General features: G+C 41.6%; 1 protein-coding gene and 1 pseudogene across 2 annotated transcripts in view; both read right to left on the bottom strand.

Moving 5' to 3' along the window:
• The window catches only part of DNAH8 (dynein axonemal heavy chain 8), a 310,883-nt gene that overhangs the window by 142,107 nt on the left and 143,900 nt on the right, over window positions 1-24,876 (bottom strand). For both annotated transcript variants that reach the window (XM_062187476.1, XM_062187477.1), the window contains exons 46-55: window positions 24,394-24,640; window positions 24,028-24,269; window positions 23,800-23,940; window positions 21,798-22,035; window positions 18,113-18,255; window positions 17,105-17,239; window positions 16,050-16,172; window positions 13,579-13,792; window positions 11,425-11,534; window positions 123-286 (exon numbers count right to left, since the gene is read on the bottom strand). In XM_062187476.1, the coding sequence (XP_062043460.1) occupies window positions 123-286; window positions 11,425-11,534; window positions 13,579-13,792; window positions 16,050-16,172; window positions 17,105-17,239; window positions 18,113-18,255; window positions 21,798-22,035; window positions 23,800-23,940; window positions 24,028-24,269; window positions 24,394-24,640 (1,757 nt within the window). The remainder of the gene's footprint in view (window positions 1-122; window positions 287-11,424; window positions 11,535-13,578; window positions 13,793-16,049; window positions 16,173-17,104; window positions 17,240-18,112; window positions 18,256-21,797; window positions 22,036-23,799; window positions 23,941-24,027; window positions 24,270-24,393; window positions 24,641-24,876) is intronic.
• On the bottom strand, window positions 945-2,730 carry LOC133756863 (lysine--tRNA ligase-like; annotated as a pseudogene).

Genomic DNA, 24,876 nt, shown 5'->3' with positions numbered 1-24,876 from the left:
GCCCCACAGCAAATTAAGACAACACTCCTTACGTTGTTGATCTGAATAGATAATGCAAGAATTAATCTAGTGCCGTGAACCGCTTAGATTGGACATTTAAACTCAAGTGCCATAATACACACCTGTCTGCAATTACTCTGTTGCATTCGTGCTTGAAAAGTGACATGAGAATAGGGACTGAATTACACTCCTCAGCTTTTATAGTTAGCATTCCTTGCCAAATTCTGGAAAGATCTCGAAGATTGAAGATATAATGAAATTTAGAAGGAGTTGGCAGCATCTTCACCTAGACACAAGCAAAAATTAATACCCTCAATTAGTTTTCAGATAAAACTAAATGTAGAATTGCTTTTAGAACAATTCTATTTCACAAGTCCTACTATAGGAAAAAATAGGCTGAGCAAATACATCAGGATTAATTTCATACTTTAAAAAGATTTTTTTAGAAAGTTTTCATTTATTTTATTTTAAAGGTAGATAGATTGATCCATTGATCAATTTTCCATTTGCTGGCTCACAACAGCCAGGTCTGGATCAGGCTGAAACCAGGAGTCAGGAACACAATCCAGTTCTCCCAGGTGGTGGCAGGGACCCAATTACCTGAGCCAGCTGCTGCCTCCCAGGGGCACATTAGCAGAAAGCTGGAATTGGTAGCAGAGGTGGGACTTGAACCCAGGCTCTCCGATGTGCGGACATCCCAAGTGATGTCTTGATGGCTACACCAAGTGCTCACACCAAGTTCATAATCTGTCTTTTTTTTAATAAAAGAGACAAATAGTTTACAAGGAGTAAAAAGGAATTCTGAATTCCTCACCTCTCTTCTGGTGACTTAACTGAATTGTGGTAGTCAACCAGAAACCAACACACAAGAATTCCCTGTCAGTCCTCGATCTCTGCAGAAATACAAAAGTGCCTGAGTTGTACAAGTGGCGATTTATTGTTTTCTAGACAGAAGTGCCAACTGCTATGTTTTCCAGTGTATCCATGGTTGCTACAGTCTCCTCCTTTTCAGGTTTCATGTCAGGAAACAGAAGTACTATTATCAGAGTCTATGAGAAACATGGCAATGTGGTCAATATCCACGCCCCAGTCAGCTGTGGGAGGGGTGGAGTCAGGGGAGTCCATATTTCAGGGCAGTCCAGAAGTTTTCACCTATGAAAATAGCCTCATTAGCACTTGTGACCTTGACTTTGGCCTCTTCTTCAAAAATCCACGGTCATTCAGCTCAGTGTAGGCTTCATCTACCTTTTTCTTTGTGACAAATAGCTCAAAGCACTCAGATTCTCTTTAGAGTATCGCCATTTAGCCAAGGGACACATTATCTGTGGGTGATCGCAGATGAATGTAGGATTGGTGTAAGTCACTTCAGGAATGTGCCTTCAAGCTTTTCAAGGAAACTGGCTGTGGTCCATGGTGAAGGGCACTCAACAGCTTCTGCCACACATTTATTATCAAGAATTTGGCAAGTGTCTTCTGCTTCAAGGAGACTGGTTTCTGCCAGCCTCGTCCCTAGGGATTTTTTTTGAGCTCTTTAACCATGCTGATTCTCCAGAAGGGTAGGAAGTCAATCTCACGGTCTTGGCCTTCGGGGCCATCTGAGTGGTGACTGCATAACATGCTTTGCCATCCCTGAAACTATCTTCTCCATGATTTCCATGAGATTATGACAGTCTGTGCAGGCCATGCAGAACTCACAGCTGGTAAACTTCAGGAACTGGCATCCAATTTCGTCAGCTTGATAAATGCCACCCACCACCCGTATCTTCTAGTAGAACTATGGAGCAATTCTTATACATAAGTTGATGTCGAGCTTGTTGTAAGTGATGAAAGGCTTGGCTACTGCTATCCCTGGCATGATGTTCATCACAGGAGTTTTAATATCTAGATATCCCAGTCCATTCAAGAAATTTCTTATTGATGTGGTGGTCTAAGAGTTGCTGATAAATTATGCCCCACAAAGGCATTCAGGATCAAGCCAAAGTATCTCTGATAACACCTTGTTTCCTTGTCCTTGAGGCCAAAGTGAAGGTGAAGCAACATTTGTAAGCGAGAAGATAGCACTGTGATCTCATAGGGAATGATGCTCAGCTCACCCTTGGTTTACCCGGTATTCTCCTGAACTCCAATCCGTGTGTTATTGATTTGAATAAATTCTTCTTATTATTCATAATTCTTGGAATTGATCATGGACTTCAACTAGACTGCCTCTCCTTGAAGGTCATAGAAGATAAGCCTTCTCCAAGAACCTCATTTGGTTTGTAGACAGAACCTCCCACCTTTAATGTGAAGTTAGTCCAGTGGTCCCCAGCCTGCAGGGGACTATATTCTTGGAAGAAGTGAGTGGGTGAGCGAGAGAGTGAGATGTCTACATGGAACCTGTGTGGACAGGGTCTTCCCCATTGACCTTCTGTGAATTTTGGAGTACTGATTGGAGCCCAGGCTTTCCTCCTTGGCACTCATACCATAATCAGCGGTGTTCTCGGTGGCAGCAGCAATGGCCTGGCACAGCTATCTCTCTGAGCTAATTCTGCTTGGATTCTTTCTCTGCCACTTTCATCTCGGCTTCCAGACATCTCTTTAACTCCCCTCTTTTATCAGAAAGTGGCTTGTCTGTGTGAACTGTTGTGTAGGAACAAGTTGATTGAGTAGCAATTGCCTCTAACATCGCTCTGTCCGGGGGATTTGGCACAGGGACCCTCTAACAAGCATTACAGTAGCTTGTGTCAACATGGCAGAACACCTTGGCACCAGTGAGTACGGCTACTTCTTGGTGAGTTTCAGCCACCATCCACTTTTACCTCAGCTCCTGTGCCACTGCCAACCTCCCAGAGGGTCTGACCCAAAATCTAAGTTCATATTTTTGCCATAGCACTGACAGTAGAAAAATATATATCCTAAATAAGCCAACATAAAATATGAGAGACTATATAAACCCTTGAATAGAAAAGATTCAAGAATAATGCACCAGGCCGGCGCCGCGGCTCACTAGGCTAATCCTCTGCCTGCGGCGCCGGCACCCCGGGTTCTAGTCCCGGTTGAGGCACCGGATTCTGTCCTAGTTGCTCCCCTTCCAGTCCAGCTCTCTGCTGTGGCCCGGGAAGGCAGTGGGGAGGATGGCCCAAGTGCTTGGGCCCTGCACCTACATGGGAGACCAGGAGGAAGCACCTGGCTCCTGGCTTCAGATCAGCACAGTGCACCGGCTGTAGCGGCTATTTGAGGAGTGAACCAACGGAAGGAAGACCTTTCTCTGTCTCTCTCTCTCACTGTCTAACTCTGCCTGTCAAAAAAAAAAAAAAGAAGAAGAAGAAGAAGAATGCACCAGATGCTGATTGTAACACCACGATCTACCACCATTAGTTGGCTTTGAACAAGGCATTTCCTTCTGAGTTCTTATGAACTCTGAATACTGGGACTATTCATTCCTACTCATTGTATGTATATGGAAATATGTCATAATTAGAAGACTGAACATGAACTGGTTATCATGAAAATAAGAACAACGGATGTTCGTACCTACAGTGAATATGACTACCTTCTACAGAAGTTAGATTAAGAAGATAATTTGCTTTGATTGAAGTCCTTAATGTGTTTGAACTATCATCAATGTATTCTTATTTTATAACTTGGGTTTTTCTATGAGGGATCCAAACCTTCTTATACCTACATATCAACACCCTTCTTAACCTACATATCTATAATTAATTGTTGGTAAGTCTGACATGCAGCTGTAAGCAATAGGTAATATTTCTGCTTTTTTGTTTGAGCACAAAGACCGTATTTTGCTATGGTACTTTATGTACTACTTCTACCAATTTTCAGAACACAAAAAGGCAAAGCTATAAAACAACACATTCTTACCCAGAGAGATACCAGCTAAGGGATATACTTGAGGTGCTCTAGACATAGAAAGCACCGCTGGCCAGGTGTAAAAATCATAATTGATATCATTAGCACCAATTTTGAAAGTGAAAATAATGATCAATCATTTTGGTGATAGAAAGTAAATACCTCCCCACCACCAGCACAGACATGATTAATTAGGAAAACAAATACTTGCTTCAGCACCTGTTCACAGAAAAAGCCCTTTCTCTATTTCCCATCCAGCTCTCTGCTATGGCCCGGGAAAGCAGTGGAAGATGGCCCAAGTCCTTGGGCCCCTTCTTCCATGTGGGAGACCCAGAAGAAGTTCCTGGCTTCTAGATTCAGATCAAACCAGCTCTGGCCATTGTGGCCATCTGGGAAGTGAACCAGTGGATGGAAGACCTTTCTCTCTCTCTCCTTCTCTCTCTCTGCCTCTGCCTCTGCCTTTCTGTAACTCTGCCTTTCAAATGAATAAATAAATCTTTTTTAAAAAAAGAAAAATCCTTTTCTGATTGAAAAAGTATCCCATTGAGCGAGTAGAGTAGTTTTAGAGGTTAAACCACAGTGCAAATCAAAACAGCCAGCAGCATGCAGGATGCATTGAACAGGAGCATTATTTTATCAATCACCTTTGCATTTTCTTCTATGTTCAGTTCCACTGAAAGCTAAAAAATGTTCATTCTACCCATAAAACATACACTTATATTACAAATATGTAAAATGCTCAAATATATAAGGTTATATGAATATTGCTTTTTCCTTCATGGTAAAAGTCTACAGTTATAATGACAAACATTGGCAACTGAACTAACCATTAAAGAGCACTTATAAAAAATTTCTATTCTGGGGCTGGCACTCTGGCGTAGAGGGTAAAGCTGCTGCCTACAGTGGTGGCATCCCATGTGGGTACCTGTTCGAGTCCTAGCTGCTCCAGTTCCAATCCAGCTGTCTGCTATGGCCTGGGAAAGCAGTGGAAGCAGTAGAAGATGGCCCAAGAAGATGGCCCAAGTCTCCTGGGGAGACTGGTAAGAAGTTCCTGGATCCTGGCTTCAGATCGGTGCAGCTCTGGCCATTGCAGCCATCTGGGGAGTGAACCAGCAAATAGAAGACATCTCTATCTCTCTCTCTGCCTCTCCTTCTTTCTCTGTGTAACTCTGACTTCCAAGTAAATAAATAAATCTTCTAAAAAAATTCTATTTTTCCCTATTATTATTATTTACTAACCTGCTTCATTCGTTCTCTTTTAACATTTCCCTTTCATTTTGGTCATCTTTCTTTGCTCACCTGTTTTTGCTTTTCTTTTCTAATTTTTCTTTATTTTGAAAGGCAAAGAGACAGATCTTTCATCTACTGGTTCATTCCACAAATGCCCACAACAACCAGGGCTGAGCCAGACTGAAGCTAGGAGACTGGAATTCAGTTAGGATCTCCCACATGAGTAGCAGGGACCCAAGTATTTGAGCTATCACCGGTGATTCCCAGGATAAGCATTAGCAGGAAGCTGAAATTGGAATTGGAACCAGGACTCGAACAACTCAAACCCAGGCACTATGATACGGAGTGCGGGTGTCCCAACTGGCATCTTAATGATTGCATCAAAATATTGTTCTTTTTAAGGCAGAAAGACAGAGAACTCCCTCCCATCCACTGGTTCACTTCCCCAAAGCCCGCAATGGCCAGGGGGCTGATGCTGGGACTCAGGAACTCAATCTAGGTTTCTGCAGGGACTCAACTACATGAACCACCACCAGCTGCCACATAAGGCATACAATATCAGGAAGCTGGAATCAGGAGCGGAGCTGGGACTCATTAGGTGTGTGAATACACACACACACGTGCACACACACACACGGGAACTCCAATATGGGGTTCAGGCACTTGCTTCTGCTTTTAAGTTATTTAAAGGAATCCAAAGATGAGGTGATATACATGATATACATGTATACATGATATACAAGGCATGAATGAGTTGAAGGAGTGCCTTTCCAGATGGGAGATTTGAAAAAATATACTTATCCTTCTTTGATGGCCCCCATCAAAGAAGGAGGTAGCTTTCTCCGAAGGGAGGAGAGAACTTCCACTTTGACTATGACCCTATCGGAATAAGATCAAAGTCAGCGAACTCTAAAGGCTTCCATAGCCATGGCAACTCATGACTAGAGCCTAGGGAGATTACTGACGCCATGAACAGGAGTGTCAAATTGTTAAGTCAGCAACAGGAGTCACTGTGTACTTACACCCCATGTGGGATCTGTCCTTAACGTGTTGTCTAATGTGAAGTGATGCTATAACTAGTACTGAAACAGTATTTTTTATACTTTGTGTTTCTGTGTGGGTACAAACTGATGAGGTCTTCACTAATTATATACTGAATCGATCTACTGTATATAAAGAGAATTGGAAATGAAAAAAAAAAAAAACAACCTGGTGTTAAATTGGAAATGGCATAGAAAATTAATTAATTTTTTTAAAAAAATATTATGTAGGATCTCTGTCTTTAATGTGCTGTACATTGTTATTTAATGCTATAATTAGTACTCCAATGGTAGTTTTTTCACTTTATGTTGCTATATGGGCAAACTGTTGAAATCTTTACCTAATATGTACTAAACTGATCTTCTGTATATAAAGAGAATTGAAAATGAATCTTTATGTGAATGGAAGGGGAAAGGGAACGGGAAAGGGGAGGGTTGCGGGTGGGAGGGAAGTTATGGGAGGGGGGAAGCCATTGTAACCCATAAGCTGTACTTTGGAAATTTATATTCATTAAATAAAAGTAAAAAAAAAAGATACTTATCTTTTAGTAAGAAGTCTGCTTATTTGGGGTAGGGAGCGGAGGAAGACTCATTCATTTGTCAATGACTGAGCACCTCCCACCACACTTAAAAAATTAAATCAAAGATACCATGGTTAATAGGACAGCTAAATCTGCTACTGTCAATGGCGCATCCATCCTAGTGGGGAAGCCTGATAATAAATAGGAAACAAAGAAGCATAATAATAATAATAATAGCCATAGTAAAAAAAGGTATCTTCAAAAAATTCATGGAAAATGTATATTAAGAAACCACCTATGCATCGATTTCAAGAAAACCTTTTTGCACCAAAATAAACTTATCTTTTCATTCAATTCTCTACAAACTGTTTCAAAAAGTAGGGCCAGGGGACAGATAATGACTGGGCAGCTATTTTAGAAGATGGTCCGCGAAAGGCTTTCTGAAGGTAAGAAGGATGAGAAGGAGCCAGATAAACACAATGATCCCATGGCGTGAAAAACCCAGGTCATTGAGGGAACAGGGTGGGAGGGGCCCCGTGGCTGCAGCCCAATGATGAAGCACAGAGGTAGGAAGGGAACAGCTCAGGTTGGCCTTCACAGGCCACAGCAAGGTTTACTCTAAGTGTAATAGAACACACTGTTTTTTTTTTCCTTAAAATTTATTGATTGATTTATTTGAAAGAGTTACACAGAGAGAAGGAGAGGCAGAGAGAGAGGTCTTCCATTCCGCTGGTTCACTCCCCAAATGACCGCAACGGTCAGAGCTGCACTGATCCAAAGCCAGGAGCCAGGATCTTCTTCTGGGTCTCCCACGCGGGTGCAAGGGCCCAAGTACTTGGGCCATCCTCCACTGTTTTCCTAGGTCATAGCAGAGAGCTGGAACCAGCAGCCATTTGGGATGCCAGCACTGCAGGTGGCAGGTTTACCTGCTATGCCACAGTGCCAGTCCCCATATGGGTGGTTTTAATAAGGAGTATGGGGCTGGCGCTGTGGTGTAAAGTGGTAAAGCCGCCACCTGCAGTGCCAGCATCCCATATGGGCGCTGGTTCGAGTCCTGGCTGCTCCACTTCCAATCCAGCTCTCTGCTGGATTTAAAAGAAAAAAAAAGGTCTGTAAAAAAAACAGACTCCAAGACGGCAACAAAAATCTATTCATTGAGAAGTAATTGCATGATCAAGAGGATGGGTGATGAAAGCTGTTTGGGGATATTACAACTCTCCATTAAAAACTTTGTGGAAAATACATGTTATGAAAAATGTGTAGATTTCAAAATTTTCAGCACCAAAAAATTCCTTTTTTTAATTCCATCTTCCATGAACTCTTTGAAGTACCTGCATATCTTTTTTTTAAAATATATGTTTATTTATTTAAAACGCAGAGTTACAGAGAGAGAATCTTACATTCATTGGTTCACTCCCCAAATGGCTGCAACTACTGGCCACAGCTGGGCTAGGCTGAAGCCATGAGTCTATAGCTCCAGTCCGTCTACTACATGGTTGCAGGGGGTCGAAGCCCTTGGGCCATCTTCTACTGCTTTCCCAGGCACATTAGCAGGGAGCTGGATGGGAAGTGGAGCAGCCAGGACTCCAACGAACATCCATATGGAATACTGGTGTCATGGGCTATGGTTTAAACCACTGCACTACAATGCCATCCCCAGTACCCTCACATCTTAAGACAAGATCACTGAGATTTGTTGATGGATTAGATATAGGCGATAAATGCAAACCATCAAGGATTGCACCCAGTTTTTATATCCTGCAAGGTAAGATCACTGATCTCATTGGGAATTAACTAAGATGCAAAAATCTGAGGAGCGATCATCTGTAAGGACATATAAGAGTACTGTTTGGATAAGTTAACTTTGAGATGATGATGATGATGTCCATGAAGCCATGAAAAATCAGTCTTGAACCAAGCAGAGAAGTCCAGGGTGGAGATATTGAGTTCCAAGGCATCAGGATGGAGCTGGTATGTAAACCTTGTAGCTGGATGAGACAATGTAGGGAGAAAATGCAGACAGAGACAAGGCCCAGCATGGAGACCAAATGCCTTCAGCATTCAGAGGAGGGAAGAAGTGGGGGAGCTTTAAAAAGATAGCCAGGGGGCAAGCATAGCGATTAAGCCTCTGCTTGAGACAATTACAAACCGGTGTCAGAATGCCTGCTATCCAGTCCTGCTTCCGCCTGTGTTTCTGTTCCAGTTAACTGCTAACGGACCTGGGAAGGCAGCAGCTAATGTGGCTAGATTATCTGAGTCCCTGACACTCATGTGGGAGACCTGGATAGAGCTCTTGGTTTCAGCATAGCCCATCTCTGACTGTTTGGATATTTGGGCAGTGAACCAGTAGATGAAAGATCGTGCTCGCTCACTCTCTCTCCCTCCCCACCCCCTTTCAAATAAATAAAAATGAACAAACATTTCCCCCCTAAAAAAATCCCATAAAATAGAAATAAACTTAGAATATGAGGCCCTCAGAAGCCAGATGAAGATGTCTTGGGGTCAATGCAGTGGCACAGTGGGTAAAGCCTCTGCCTGCAGTGTCAGCATCTCATATGGGTGCCAGTTCAAGCCCCTGGCTGCTCCACTTCCAATCCAGCTCTCTGCTATGGCCTGGGAAAGCAGTACAAGATGGCCAAAGTCCTTGAGCCCCTGCTCCTGCATGAGAAACCTGGAAGAAGTTCCTGGCTCCTGGCTTCAGATCGGCTCAGTTCCAGCCATTGCAGCCATTTGGGGAGTGAACCAGAGTGTGGAAGACTTCTCTCTCCTGCGCGCTCTGAATTTCAAATAAATAAATCTAAAAGAAAGAAAGAAAGAAAGAAAGAAAGAAAGAAAGAAAGAAAGAAAGAAAGAAAGAAAGAAAGAAAGAAAGAAAGAAAGAAGAAGGAAGGAAGGAAGGAAGGAAGGAAAGAAAGAAGGAAAGAAAGAAAGAAAGAAAGAAAGAAAGAAAGAAAGAAAGAAAGAAAGAAAGAAAGAAAGAAAGAAGGAAGGAAGGAAGGAAGAGTGTCTGGAGGGATCTCTCAGATCTAACACTGCTAAAAAGTCAAGTAAGAGGAAGAAGAAAATTGGATTTGGAAAAATTGAGGTCTTTGGTGACCTTGACCAGAAATGCAGGAATAAAAGCTGGTGCAAAGAAGTAAAAAAAAAAAAAAAAAAAAAAAAAAAAAGTAGCTACCATAAATCACAGGGAAACATATTTGTCTTTTTGGTATAGCTAATTTCATTATGCATAAGGGTCCCCAGTTGCATTCATTTGTTGCGAAACACAGAAACGAATTTTGAGAAAGCTAACCAATTTTATTTTTCACAAACTTGTGATAGTGAGCTATGAGTGGTCCTTGGCTAAATGTCCTATGAACTAATGGTTTGAAAGAATTACTTAAAAGAAGCTGTGATTTATGGTAGCTACTACATAGACTACCAAAAAACCCTAAATGTGTATGATTGAAATTGACATCTTGTGATTTGATTATTCTTTATATCCACTGTCTGTATTCCAGTGGAACAGTGGTCTTTTTACTTTTTACTTGTTGAATTCTTTATTTAATGTAATATTAAGCTTGTGATTTTAAAATAAACTGAAAGTATGTTATTGCAAAAATAAAAAGAGAAAAAGAATGGAAGGAGAAGGGAGGGAGGGAGGGATGCAAATTGTCAAATATGTACAATCTGTTCTGTTTGTATTAATAAAAATGTTAAAAATTAAAAAAAAAAAGTAAAGGAAGTGGAACCTGGAACCAATAGGCATTGGGATTACAAAAGAAACTTTGATGGACACCTACAGGGACAAAGCTTTTCAGAAAACTATGTAAGCACAGTAAATTGAACAATAGCCCTACTGGATAACAGAGAGGTCTTACCAGTAAACAATCTCAGATGCTCAGATCCTGCCACTTATTTTCAAGTATCTTTTAAAAAGAGGAAGAAGAGCTCCTGTAGAGACTGTGATGGCAAAGAGCAGGGCCCCAGGCAAGAGACTGATCATCGAAGGTACTGCATGAAAAGAGTACTTCCTAACAAACACCCAACTCCTCTTCTGATTGCTCTGTATCTATAATTCCCCGACTGCCAGGAATCTGGAATCTGGTACATTGGGAGAGCAGTGTCTGCCAGATGTGTTTAATTGCCTAATAATGTATAGTGAACTCTGACAACCAAGCCTTATCTCCTTCCATGCTTTTTAGCAACTCTATCATCCTTGTTTTTCTCTCAAATATATAGTTAATTGCCTTCTCCCAGGTACTGCGTTAAGTCTTCTTATACCACTTCAGGTTTGTTTGAGTTTTACTTAGGATTGTGACTTGTGTATTAAAATCTTGCCTATTTTCGTAACAGCACTTTCGTTCACTTATTAATTCATGCCCCATCTCAGAGAAATACACAAGTTAGACTTTGAGTCTTAGTTGGCTGAGAATATCAGGAAATCCACATATTAATCAGTAAACATTTGAGTGACTGACATAGTTTGGTGAACGGAGACATACAGAGTCACAAATCACAGTAACAAGTGGGAAAGCAGTACTCTCATTTCAGCAAGATTCTACTTTGTCTTGGATGGTGTGTCTGGCTTATAGTAATATCTCATACATAGGGAAAGCATCATTCAGTCAGAATATTTGCTCCCTGGAAGGAAAATGTGTCATAAATCTATTTGAGCATCTAATTCATCTTTTCCAAAAAACACTAGTACACACGATGTTATGATAACCTAATGAGCCATGAAGTGAGAACTAGACTGAATAATAGTTGACTTTGCAAGAAATTATTGCCAACAAACCACTCCGTACCTTAGTCCATTGCCACAGCACTCTGCCCACCAAGACTAAATGCTCAATCATCTCACATATTTCAGGTCTGAACTTTCTACAAGGATCAAAGTATCCACAGCCAATAACTCCTGGAAAATAAACAAGACCAAGGGTACTTACTAAAAGATTACAAGGTACATGTTTGCCCCAGTGAATAAGTCATTACCAAATGGACTAAGCTGGGGGATATTGAGAATTTTTCTCAAGGGATCAGTGCAGATGGGATGTCAGCAATGGGCCCAGCCATGTTTTTTAGCTCAGAATGAAGAGTATTTTATATGGATTAATTCATTTAATCCTCCCAATAACTCCAGGATAAAGAATATGAGGTAGATAGTATCATTGTAACTACTGTTAGCCCCATTCTACTATGAGCTTGAGCTTAGGAACTTGCTCAAGGTCACACAGCTAGCGTGCAAGTGAATCTGAGATCTAAACCCAGGCAGTCTAGTTTTGGAGTCTGCAAATCACCATTCACCCAGCACGTGAGAGCTGGAAAAGGGCGTAGAGACTCCTTCCTCATCCTACAGGGAAGGAGACCAGGCAAAGCAAATTGTCCAAAGTCACATGGACTGGTTGTTGTCAGAACTGGAATTGGGGACCCCCCCCCCCCCCGCCACAACCGGCCTGCAGTCAGCAGTCAACACTCTGGCCCATAGCAGTCATGTACTCATGCCTAGGGACACCAGCACAGGGATAGTCTGACTGATGACGTCGGCACCTTGGGACTCACTCAGCAGACAATTCTTAAACTGTCTTTCGTTTAGACTGCAAAACGAGATTTACTCTACTATCCTCCAGTGAGACTCTATATTGAGTAGCATGTCCAGTTCCAAGCACAGCATTTTCAGAGGATTATGAATATGAATATCTGCTCAGAGATGCAGAGCAGGTGCATGGAGGGTGGAACATACCAGAGAAACTCAACTTCATTCACACAGACTGAAGAGTTGCCCCGGGGGAACAAGAAACTACCCTGCAAAGTCATGGTTGGAGGTGCTACCTGCCTGCAAGGCCCTTCTGCTTCCTGAAATCCTATATTATAGATTTCTACTTTCCTGTGGGATAAACATGTTATGAGAGGCATGGAATTTGGGATCAAAAAATATGGATTAGCACCTCACCTCTGCATTTATTGCATTAGGTAATGCAATAAAACTTAAACATCAGGCATACTAGGCAATTACTTTACTTCCATGAGTCTACTTCTTGTTTGTTTTCCATGTTTATTTAAATATACCAAGATATTTCAAAAAGTTGTGGAAATGGCATTAAAAGATAATGTGGGACAGGCATTTGGTGCAATGGGTTAAGCCATCACTTGAAACTTCCACATCCATATGTGGGCTGTACTTGGGTTCAAATCCCAGCTCCACTCTCCTTTCCAGCTTCCTGCTAATGTGCACCATGGGAGGCAGCAGGTGACGGCTCAAGGAGTTGGGTCCCTGCCACACACATGGGAGGCCTTGAATTGAGTTCTAGACTTCATGGTTTCTTGCCTGCTCTAGTCCTAGCTGTTGTGGGAGAGTGAACCAGCAGATGGTAGATTGTTCTGTGCTTGGTGAGAGGTCAAGATCCAATCATTTTCCCATAAGAATTACTAAATACCCCAGTACCACTTATTGAAAGTCTGTCCTTTCCCTTTGATCTACAGTACTTGCTCTATCAAGTAATTAACATCCATCTATTCATGGATTTGTTCTACAATGTGTACATCATTTTTGATGGTACAGTTTAGGTAAGCCTGAAGTTGGCATCAAAAAATCTTATTTTCATTAACATTTCATAGAGCTACACATTACTTGGAATATTATGATTGTTAACCTATGCTGGATGTGGAGGTGTTGTTATCCACTAGCTCAAATTTCTCTGATTAACAATGTCAAGCAAACTAAAACAGAAAGGTTTGCTTGCCTCAATGCCAACCTTCAACAAGGCTATATCTAAATATTCCTGAGTCTTAGAATAGGCTATAAACATGACTCACTTTATATTTAGTTCATGGTATTTAGCTTTGTATTTCAGGCACTTAATTCCTACTTTGAACAGAGCCATTTATCTCTTAAATAAGTTGTACATGATTCATGTCCATTAGGTAACGCAATAAAAATTAAACATCAAGAATATTCATACCAAAAATTTTATCTATTGAAGTATTCGAAGGCAATGTGCAATTAAACACTGTAAATTGTCTTTTTAAACGTTGTGGGATATCATTTCTACCCCCTCCAGGGTGGATCATTGCTGCAATGAGCTGCACATCAACAATAGTAGTGAAGTCTCCAGGTTTATCCAAGCTATACATTCCTTCCATTTCCATCATCTGCCGCACAATCTCATTAGTTATCTGAAAGTTTACACAATCATATTTTTGTTACATATCACTATCATATTCCTTCAGAACTCCCATATATACATATATGAGAACTTATAAAAAGTGTTAAATTCTATCAGTGAAGGGTTGTGGATGTCAATGATGATTTTCATGGCAACTGGATCTAAATAAAACCACCCATGAACTCTAAAGAATAAATTAAGCATGTTGAATACAAGTCCAATATGCCCTTCACCATACTAATAAAACCAATTTCCAAATAAATTTAGACAGATGAGTCACAACAGTACTCAACATTATAAGTTTAAGGACCTTTTGTATTCAACCTTTATTCAACCCAACCAACAGTTAATGAGTAGTTGTGTATGCCAGGCTGTCTTGCAGCATAGACAAAATATCCTATCTTCTTGGAGCACATATTTCAGTGGTGAGACACAAAATATACATATGCATGTTTGCGTGTAAGTGAAATGGTATACTGTATATATTTTGGAGGAAAGAAGGCAGACAAAGGAAATGGGAGGTGCTTAGGTTGCGATTGAATAGGGAGAGCAGGGGCTGGCATTGTGGCATAGCATGTAAAGTCTCCACCTGCAAAGCCGCCATCCCTATGGGTACCAGTTCATGTCCCAGCAGCTCCACTTGCAATCCAGCTCCATGTTAATGGCCTGGGAAAAGCAGTAAAAGATGACCCAAGTGGTGGGGCCCCTGCCACATATGTGAGAAACCTGGATGAAGCTCCTGGTTCCTGGCTTCAGCCTGGCACAGCACTGGCTATTGCAGCCATCTAGGGAAAGAACCAGTCGAAGGAAAACTCCTCTCTCTCTCTCTGTAACACTTTCAAAATGAATAAATAAATATCTTTTAAAAAAGAACAAGGAGAGCAGGTGAAGCTCCATCTCACATGGCCTGTGAGCCAAGAACATTCTCTGTTGAGGAAATAGCAAGTGCAGAGGCGCTGAGTGACTATCATACCCACCAAGGATCAGTAATGCAGTTGGAGCAAAAGTCATGGGAAAGCAAGATCAAACAGCATATGGCCTTTGAGTCATGGTAAGGATCTTGGCATGTGTGTTCTCTGAGTCTCAGTGGGGGGTTTTGAGCACAGGCATGTGTTATGATCTGACTACTGCTGTAACTGGTTACTAATTCGAGAACACACTGAGAGAGGCAAGGGGAACAAGAAGGCAATGAGGAGGTATTCATAATGATCAAGAACAGAGAGGAGGGAGGCTGGCCCCAGGTGGTACCCATGGCGGCGATAAGTAGCGGTCAAGTTTTAGATACAGTTTGAAGACACAGCCAATATTATTTCTCAACAGACTGAAGGTACAGCTGTTGTTTCCTGAGATGGAGATTGCTGAAGGAACTGGCTGTGTTTGAGATCCAACTAGACATCCCTAGTAAAGTAAGTGAGTTTGGAATTCAGGGGCTCTCCAGCTTATATAGAGGATCAGGGTGAACCAGACCTAAACTTGCCTCCCCTTCCCTGCATTCTGGGGGCTACTGAGTCTACCTGCCTTGAGCCAGAGCAAGGCCACACAGAACTGTTCAGGATGCACCTAAGGAGGAGTGCCGAGCTTCTAATGGTATCAGGTGAACAGGGATAAAGAGCTGGATGGGACCCATCCTGGAGACCTCCAGGTAAGTGGTGTTGTGTTGGTGGGAGCTGGGCCCTTGGGACTCCACCAGGAGCGCGCCAATTCCTTGGCAACATTAGTGAGTGCTTGCAACAGGAACTGACTCAGGTTCATCGATAATCATTACTAGGATTGCGGTACATGGCAGAGTTAAAAAATAATAATAAAAAGTTTTGTTTTTTAACATCAGATACTCTTCAGCAAGCCAATACTAGGATGCTTCAAACAGGCTTTAGAAAAAAAAATAGAATTAAAAGTTTATTGGGGTGCAAAAGATTTTGCAATCCTTACAGTTTTTCATAATATGGATTTTCAACAAACTTTTTGGTGCTCTCTTATATGTTCGCTAAGAGGTTACAGAAAGGATGAAATCCCAGGAGGGGGAGGCAGAAGCAAGAGAGAGGCCAGAAAAGCAGAAAAGACACTAATCAAGTAGCCAGAGAGACAGGAGGGAAGTGCTGCAGAAAATCGTGTAGTGAATTCCAGAAGGGACCGTGTCAATCGTCACAGACAAATCCAAAAGACTGAGAATTGTTGCCATTCTTAATACCACAAAAGTTGTTGACATTTTTAGATAGAACTCTTAAAAACTCATTAAGTACCACCTACAGAAGACATGTTAGTCTTACCTGGTCTCCCCATTCATTGATCACAGGCATATTAATGTCATCAATAAACACAGTCATTTTTCTCCCTCCTGGTGGCCCATATGTGCTTCCCATTCGCTTATCCACATAGCTTTCAATTGTTCGCTAGAGAAAAGGACATGGTCTGTCTTAGGCATAAGATTTTAATCACATGTCTAAAAATGATCAACAGAGTTTTCAAAGTAGAATATAATTTACTTATATATTTAATAAGCATAATTACTTTTGATGTTACTTTTTAAAAATTCATGGAAATGGAATTAAAAGATAAGTTTATTTTGGTGTAAATTTTTTTAAAAGATTTATATATTTATATGGAAGGTAGAATGTGAAAGAGAAAGGAAGAGACAGAAAGATCTTTCATCCACTGGTCTACTCCCTAAATGGCCATATCAGCCAGGTATGGGTCAGGCCAAAGCCAGGAGCCAGACTCCATCCAGGTCTCCCACATAGATGGCAGGGGCCAAAGTACTTGGGCCATCATGCACTGCCTTCCCAGGCACATTAGCAAGAAACTAGATAGGAAGCATAATGACTGGGACTTGGACCGGTGGTCTGAAATGGGATGCTGGTGTTGCAAGCAGCTTAACCAGCTACAACACAAGGACAACCCCTATGGTGTAAAAAAATTTTGAAATCCACACATAGCAATATACATTTTCCATGAACTTTTTGGAAAATCCCATGTATGCATAGATTTCAAAAAATGATTTGCACCAAAATAAATGTATCTTGTAATTCCATTTTTCCACAAACTTTTTGAAGAACTCTCATATATACGGTTACTGTTAATTTTTTTAATAAGCTACGGTACCATTGATCATTTCACTAAAATAGATATGCTCCAAAGTTCAGCTTCAGCCTCAATAATCGGTTAAAATATGCTATTTGGATTTGGTTTCAACCTCAGCCTTAGGAATAGATAGCAGAATGCTAATTGCAGAATCATTTCTTCTGAAATACTCATACGCATCTTATTGTAGGCACCACTTTAAAATTGTAATGTGTTTATTACGACAGCAGATGATGGCTTTTACCTGAAACATCATGGGTTCTGTGGCAGATGAGAAGTTTAGACTTTTGGATAACTGTACTTCAGGATCATATTTTTTCAAATACGCCTTGATCATTACAGTTTTTGCAGTTCCCTGCTCTCCTGTGAGCAAAACCGCCTGCAATCACAGGATAGTCACACTGAAAGGAGTCACGTTCGGTCTCAAACTTATCTTACGGCTCTACTGGCTATTCTTGCATTCTATTAATTATGTACCAACTTTAACCACTTTTTAGAATTGTAACTAAATCAAAATAAACCTTAGTTGAATTAAATGTATGCAAAAGATATACAATACTCTATATATATATATATATATTATGTACAATACTATATATATATACACACACACACTAGCAATACTATAAAGTGCTAGAAGAAAATACTGTTAGATTTTCACATGACCGTGTGGGTATGGATGAGGCACTAAAAGCAGACACCCACTTTATTTTTTTCATTTTTATGTATTTATTTGATAGGCAACGTGGCAGAGAGACAGGAAGGAAAAGACTGACAGAGAGAAAGAGAGCTTCCATCTACTGGTTGACTCCCCGCAGTGGCTGCTATGGCAAGGGCTGGTCCAGGCAGAAGTCAGAAGCCAGGAGCTCCACTCAGGTCTCCCAGGAGGGTGCAGGGGTCCAAGCACTGGGGTCATCTTCCACTACCTTCCCAGGAGCATTAGCAGGAAGCAGGATGGGAAGCAGAGCAGCCAGGACCTGAACCAGCACTGTAATGTGGGATGCTGGCATCACAAGCAGCTGCTTAACTCGCTATGCCACTTTCCTTAATGAGCTGGGAGTCAGAAGTTCAGGGAATATTGAATCAGAGTGTATCCTGGGAGGAACCTGGGGTTCATTTGCCAAAACTGTTCTCCTTGAATGTCAGTCCTCCCAGGTCCTTGTGTTGGAATTTAATTTTTCTATCTGCAGTATATAGAAAGAGATGAGTTTTTTACATGGTTTGTGAACACCTAAGAGACTGTTAAACTTACTTTATGCTGTTTGGCGATGGTGTCTATTAAGAAATTTGTTCTAACATTATCAACATTTGGAACCAAAATGGATGAATATTCTGGAATACTGTCAGTTGGATAATAATATGGCTGAAGTTTCTTATTCCAATGCTCCCAATCACCTATAGAATAAATAAATTTTAACTTAATCAGACTGCAGTCTTTGAAAGTTATCTGAGAATACGAAAGTGTACATGCTGGGAGCAATCCATAGGATCATTTAAACATTTAGAACCTTTTCCTAAAACATGTTGATTTATCTTAGTGGATACACAGAGTCGATCATTTATTTGCTTTAAAATTACTAAACCGTTCATCTAGGGACCTGGTCTGGAATGGAATTAGGATCAGCTGGTGGTAAAACCAATGACATGATAGGCATATGTAGGAAAGCTACCTTGACTGAAATATTTTATCTTGTCTAGACACTGAAATCTCCATATATAAATTTTTTTTGAGAGACAGTGATAGACAGAACTGAAAGGACCAGAAAGTCAAAAAAAGGGACAACTGGTAACTGGACTGAGGATGGGGGAACAAAACCTGGTCCACAAATTGTAATGTAATGTAACAGAGTGCCCAGACTCCTAACTTGCAGTAACTTCTACTTTACTAATTGCGATCATTGCTATACTAAGTATCACATTTCATCAATTCTAATAAAAATATATTTACATCTTGGTGTCTCTGCAATGCTCCTTATAACCTATGATTATAAGGCAAATTTGATCAGAGCAATTCCTACTGTTGTCATTTAAATTGAATTGCTTTCATTGTTGGTATTACATTGTTAAGTTTCACTGTCACTTTAGATATCTTCAAAATTTATATTATGATTCAGGATTGTACCAAGAAAGTTATTGTCACATAGAGTACATGGAAAGACAGCATACATCTGACACTAGCAGAGCACATGTTAATTATTGTAGTAACAGTCTCAATTTCATGTGTCTTACAAAATAAGTAAGTCTGTGTTTAACTTGTAAGGAATTGCCACACTGTCTTCCAAAGTGGTTGTACCATTTTGCAGTCTACGAATCTCATTCTACACATTTTTGCCAACATTTTATATTATTAATCTTCTTAATTTTGCTGTTCTAGTGACGGTGGAATGATATCCCATTGTAATTTTTCTCCATTGTGATTTTAAATCACATATGCCTTCATGACCAGTAATGTTGGATATCATTCGACGTGCTTTGTTCATCATTCATATATCTTACTTGGTATTATCAGTCTAAATTTCTTGCCCATTTTTTAATTTGGGTTGGTTGTCCACAGATTGTTATTTAATTACACAGCTCTTTATATATTCTGGACAAAATTCTTTTAGCAGATGTATATATTTTTCATTCTTACCAGCCTGTGGCTGGACTTTTTAATAAAATGGGTTGATAGTGTTGTTCAAATCATCTATACATTTACTAATTCTATTTCTCAGTCACAGTCAGAGAGTATCAACACCTTTACTCCAGCTGCAGATTTGTGTCTCCGTTCCTGCTGTCCTCTGTCACCTGCTCTCTGAGCAGAACCCTCCTCGGAGTGCTCTGTCCTGCAAACCCTAGCCACCTTGGTCTCCCCAGAATCGATCTCTTGATTCCTCATTTTGGTGAAAGAACAGGTTCTGTTGAGTTTGCTCCCTGCAGCACTACTGCTGGAAACCTCCTCCTGCAGGCAGCTGGCAGGATCACCTGTCTACTTCTCTCAGGGCTCTCAGTCCTGTACTTCCTGTTGGCCTGTGTCTGGAAAACATCGCTTCACATATTTCACCCAGTTTTCAGGGTTTCTAAAGTAATAGGGTAAACCCAGTCCAATACTTCATCTTGTCTAGAAGCAGAAGTCTCCATACATAATTTTGAGAGACAGTGACAGTGACAGTGACACAGGGAGAGAGAAAGAGAGAGAGAGAGAGAGAAACCCAAAAGAGAGCACTCTCATCCACCAGCTCATTCCCCAAATGCCTGTGACAGCTGGGACTGAGCAGGGGCTGAAGCTGGGAACTGAGTATACCGTCCAGGTCTCCCCTGTGGGTGGCAGACACCCAATTATTAAGCCATCATCACAGCCTCCCAGGGTCCACACTGACAGGAAGCTAGAATCAGAAACCAGAGCTGGGAATTGAACCCAGGCACTCTGATGTGGGACCTGGGCGCTTTAACTAGTGTCTTAACCACCAGACCAAATGCCCATCCCTTCACTTTGAAATCTAAAAATAGAATAAAGTCTCTCCAAAAAAGGGGGAGAAGGATGAATGAATGGATGAATGGGTGAAGGCTGAGATGCTGAAGGACAGGCTAGAAGTCGTCTGGAGTAGATATGATGGAGCCCTGTATCACCCCTAAATGTGTAACCTCTCGGTTCATTTCTCAGGCACATACAAGCCTGGATGCCTGCAAATGCCCAATATTTTAGTCAACAAATGATTTCAGAACCTCTTTGGAAAAGGAAAATGAGTCTAGATGGTTGTCAACCTTTTGCTGACATTTCGAGTTAAACCATGAAAGCGGCATCATCTAAACATACAGAAACAAAGCGCTGGCTACTTGAAAGAAAATGGCAGAAATATCAGCGCTCTGCTCTTTTAAGAAAAGCAGGTTCTGTGTTGTAGGCTGAGTTGCTTCTCAGCTCTTCCCACAGCTGGTATAGGACTCACCTCTGCCCTGTGGGCCACATCAATTGCCGCGCACCTTTCTACCTTCTTGCTTTCAAAATGTTGTCGCTGCTGCCTACTCTGCAGTTCCATTTATCCATTTCAGTTTACATTAAAACAAATGAAACACCACTGGCATTTTAGGAAAAAGCACAGGTTTTTAGGAAACATGTTTTCTTCTCTGGGGCTTAGAAGAATTGCAGCCTGGGCTATGGATAAAAGCACCAAGTTCATGGGCATTTCTTGAAGGAAAGGTAAGCTAAGCCCTGCCAGGCTTTGATGAGTCTGCTACAAGGAAGGAGGATCCCACCTGCTGGGTACATTCTCTGCCCATTCTGACATGTCTTTTTTGAATTAAATGTTTATTTATTTTAAAAGTAGAGTTAGAGTTATTTGAAAGATAGAGTTACAGAGAGAAAGGGGTGGTGGGGGAGATGGATCTTTCATCTGCTAGTTCACTCCCCAAATGACAGCAAAGGCCAGGGTTGAGCCATGCAGAAGCCAGGAGCTGGGAGCTTTGTCTGGGTCTCTCATATGGGTACAGAGGCCCAATCACTTGGGTGATCTTCCAATGCTTTCCCAGGCGCATTAACAGGGAGCTGGATCCAAAGTGGAGCAGCTGGGACTCAAACCAGCGCCCATATCGGATGCCGGCTCTGCAGACAGTCATGCTGATCCCAAAGAATTTGTGTTCTTGATGTCACTACCTTTCTCCTTCAAGCATCAGAAAGCAGATGATGCCAGGGTTACTGCCAATTTATCTGTGCCAGATTTTACTTAGTTCACACCACAAGAAAAAGACATCAGGAGTCTCTATATAGGTTCTTTGCATGGCAAATCTGTGAAATTCTACCAGTGTTCACATATTCAAGAACTCACTTTTTAAAGTGATATTAACAACTGTTATTCATAATTGGTTTAATATTTCTGCACAGAAGAGCTCGTGGAAGTTTTTTTCCCACTTCTCAAAAGAAGTCATTTCATTTAAGATACAATAGTAAGCTATGTACATACCATAATCAGTAACATAAAATTCATACATGGTTTGATTTGTGCCTTTAGGTATATCTGGTAAGTCTAACTTGCTTGTGTGGTGTCGTAAAAAGGCCTCGAGTTTTTCTCTGTTTTCCAATTCCAGAAGGGCTCCCAAACTCCACATTAGGCCAAACACAAATAATTTATGAAGATGCTCAACACATGAAACACCGCCTTCTTCTTTGGAGGGAATTAAGCCTTCCAGAAGATTCAGAGACTGGAGTGTTGAAAATAAAATAAAATTTTAATTTTAAAATGGAAAGTGTAGGTAGTAATAAAATTAAAAAGAGGAAGGAAAGATTAAAGCAAATACATCGTAGGAAGACAGCACTTGATCACACTCCTACAACCAACAGCATTTAAAAGAGAGGCTGCCTTAGGCTACGTGGCCGAGCCGGGAAGACACTGAACTGGGAATCCAGAAGGTTCCACCCCCCAGCTCAGAGCTCTCTGAGTGTCAGTTTCCTAAGATGGAAGGCGAATGGCCTCTTCTAGATATTTCCCAAGATGACTTCAGCTTCTAAAGATTGATTATCCAAATTTTCCAGATCAAAGATTTTACCTTTTTAACATTTTACAGGACTCAGAAAACTGCGGGCCCCAGGGGCCAGGCCCCTGCTTGGCTTATAAAGTTTGATCAGAACACAGCCCCACTCACCCACTGACACACTGTTTCTAGCAGCTTTTGTGCAACAACAGCACAGTGGAGACAGAGAATTCTCCAAAGCCTAACATTTCTTTTTTTGAAATAAATGTTTATGTATTTAAAAGTGGAGTTAGAGTTATTTGAAAGGTAGAGTTACAGAGAGAAAGGGGAGGGGGAGAGAGAGATCGCTCTACCTGGCCCTTACAAGCAAGCGTGACCCAGAGCATGGGGAAGCAAGTCGACTGCCACAGTAAGACTTGTCTTCCAAAACAAAATTATTTCAGGAGAAAAATCTTGCTTCCCTTTTGCATTCGAAAGCACCTTGCACACAGTTCACGGATGTGGGCCTTGTGTTTCTTTCTTTTTTTTTTTTTTAAAGATTTATTTTATTTATTTTAAAGACAGAGTTACGGAGAGAGGTAGAGACAGAGAGAGGTCTTCCATCCGCTGGTTCACTTCCCAGATGGCCACAACGGCTGGCGCTGCACCGATCCGAAACCAGGAGTCAGGAGCCTCCTCCAGGTCTCCCACATGGGTATAGGGCCCCAAGTACTTGGGCCATCTTCTACTGCTTTCCCAGGCCATAGCAGAGAGCTGGATCGGAAGAGGAGCAGCCGGGACTAGAACCTGGCCCATATGGGATTGCGGTGCCTCAGGCCAGGGCGTTAACCTGCTGTGCCACAGCACTGGCCTGGGCCTTGTGTTTCATGTCTCAGCTGCCCGCCCTCACGGATGGACAGCCCCTGCACTGAGGACCACGGCGTAAGAACGAGGCAGGAGAGATCGCCTGTAGACTGGGACGGGGACAGCCCCTAAAATCTATGAATCAGCCTGGGCCCCCTCCCCAGACCCCCAGGAAAACTGGGTGTGGAACAAACAATACTACCAACCACTTCTCAGAGAACTTGTCTCTCACGGTTCCCCCCACCTCATACATACTAAATTTGCAAAGGCAAGATTGCCACAGGCTCCTTTTGGTACTTTTCTGCAAAAATGCTAGTCTATTTATTTGTTGGTCTTGGGCACATTTTCTTGGACAGGTTAAATTTAAAATTAAATTTGATGGCAGAAAAGACAATTCATTCTCCTTCCTCTTATAATAACAGCCTCCCCTCAAAAAAGAGGAAAAACACTAAAGAGACGATGGTCAAATCATGAATAAGGTCCCCAAAAGGAATCAAGCTTTTCTCAGAGTCTTCATAGCCACATTATAAAAAAATTTCTACAGACTGCCTGGGGTATTCTCTTGTAGATGCCTGTAAACTGTAATGGAGTAACAAAAGCTAAAGGAAATCTTAAAATCTAAGTAGTGAATGTACAAAACAATGACCTTACTTGCATGATGTAGTTGCATTCTAAGAGCTGCATTTTAGGAGTGAGGTTCAGCTTCATAAAGGTATAGGTATCTTCAAATGCTTTATCGTACAGAGCCAGGAACACGGTGGCTTCTTGCGCAGTGCGCTTCTTCAGCCATGCCTACAGCAAAGAAGCAATCTGCTTACTGGGAAAGCCCCCGGCGGACCGGCAGGGGGTGTGCAGAGGGTGTGCCTCGCTGGTGCCCACCTGTAATATGGGCCTCCAGGTGAGAGCGGAGCTGCTGATATAGACCATGCCCATCCTAGACACCGTGGCCGGGGAGGCGTTCTCAATGTTGTGGACTTCAAACAAGAGCTTACAGCTCGGGGCCATGGGGATGCGGTCTCCATTGGCTAACGTGAGCGTTTTATTGTCGTCCAACACGGAGTTTAAGTTCTCAATCCAAATGGCATCCACAGGGCCGTCTAGAATCAGGAAAATGTTTTCACCTGCAAATAATTAGAACAGACAATCATTTTCACCTGCCTATAATTAAAACAGAAATTTAAACAAACACTGTGCTTTCAGTGAACGAGCAGGGGGGAAATGGTCGCAGAGAAGGCATGTGTGTACCTTTCTTAGCCTTTAACGTTTTTCTCCAGAGAGTAGAAAAAATCCCATCAGTCCAGTCATTGGTAGCTGTGTCCAGCCGGCCAAACATCTGCGGGGCAGTAATAGCTTTTGGATTCATCCGCATTTCCCTATGAGGCCTTCCGCATTCCGTCAACGCCTTCATCAGAATGGTGATAACGGTTGTTTTCCCAGAACCACTGGGCCCAAGAGTCATTAGGCCATGGCGAACCAGAGATGTCTCATATAACTACACAATTAGACAAGAAATTGAAAGCCATCATTTATGAGCCTCCTGCTGACATTCTTGGTAGTTAGATGGAAGTTAAGGCTTGAAATAAGCCCTTTATTAAAGTAACTAATTCACCCCTTTGAAGAGGTAAACAGCCTCTTTGTTTTACTAGATATAAATTAGCTCCACTTTATAAAACGGCCTAAGTGAGAAAGTCGTGTCAATGCGGGACTTGAATCACATTTCGGAAGTAA

Source organism: Lepus europaeus, chromosome 3, assembly GCF_033115175.1.
Source record: "Lepus europaeus isolate LE1 chromosome 3, mLepTim1.pri, whole genome shotgun sequence".
NCBI classification, from domain to species: Eukaryota; Metazoa; Chordata; class Mammalia; order Lagomorpha; family Leporidae; genus Lepus; species Lepus europaeus.
This window is presented reverse-complemented; position numbering and strand designations above follow the sequence as displayed.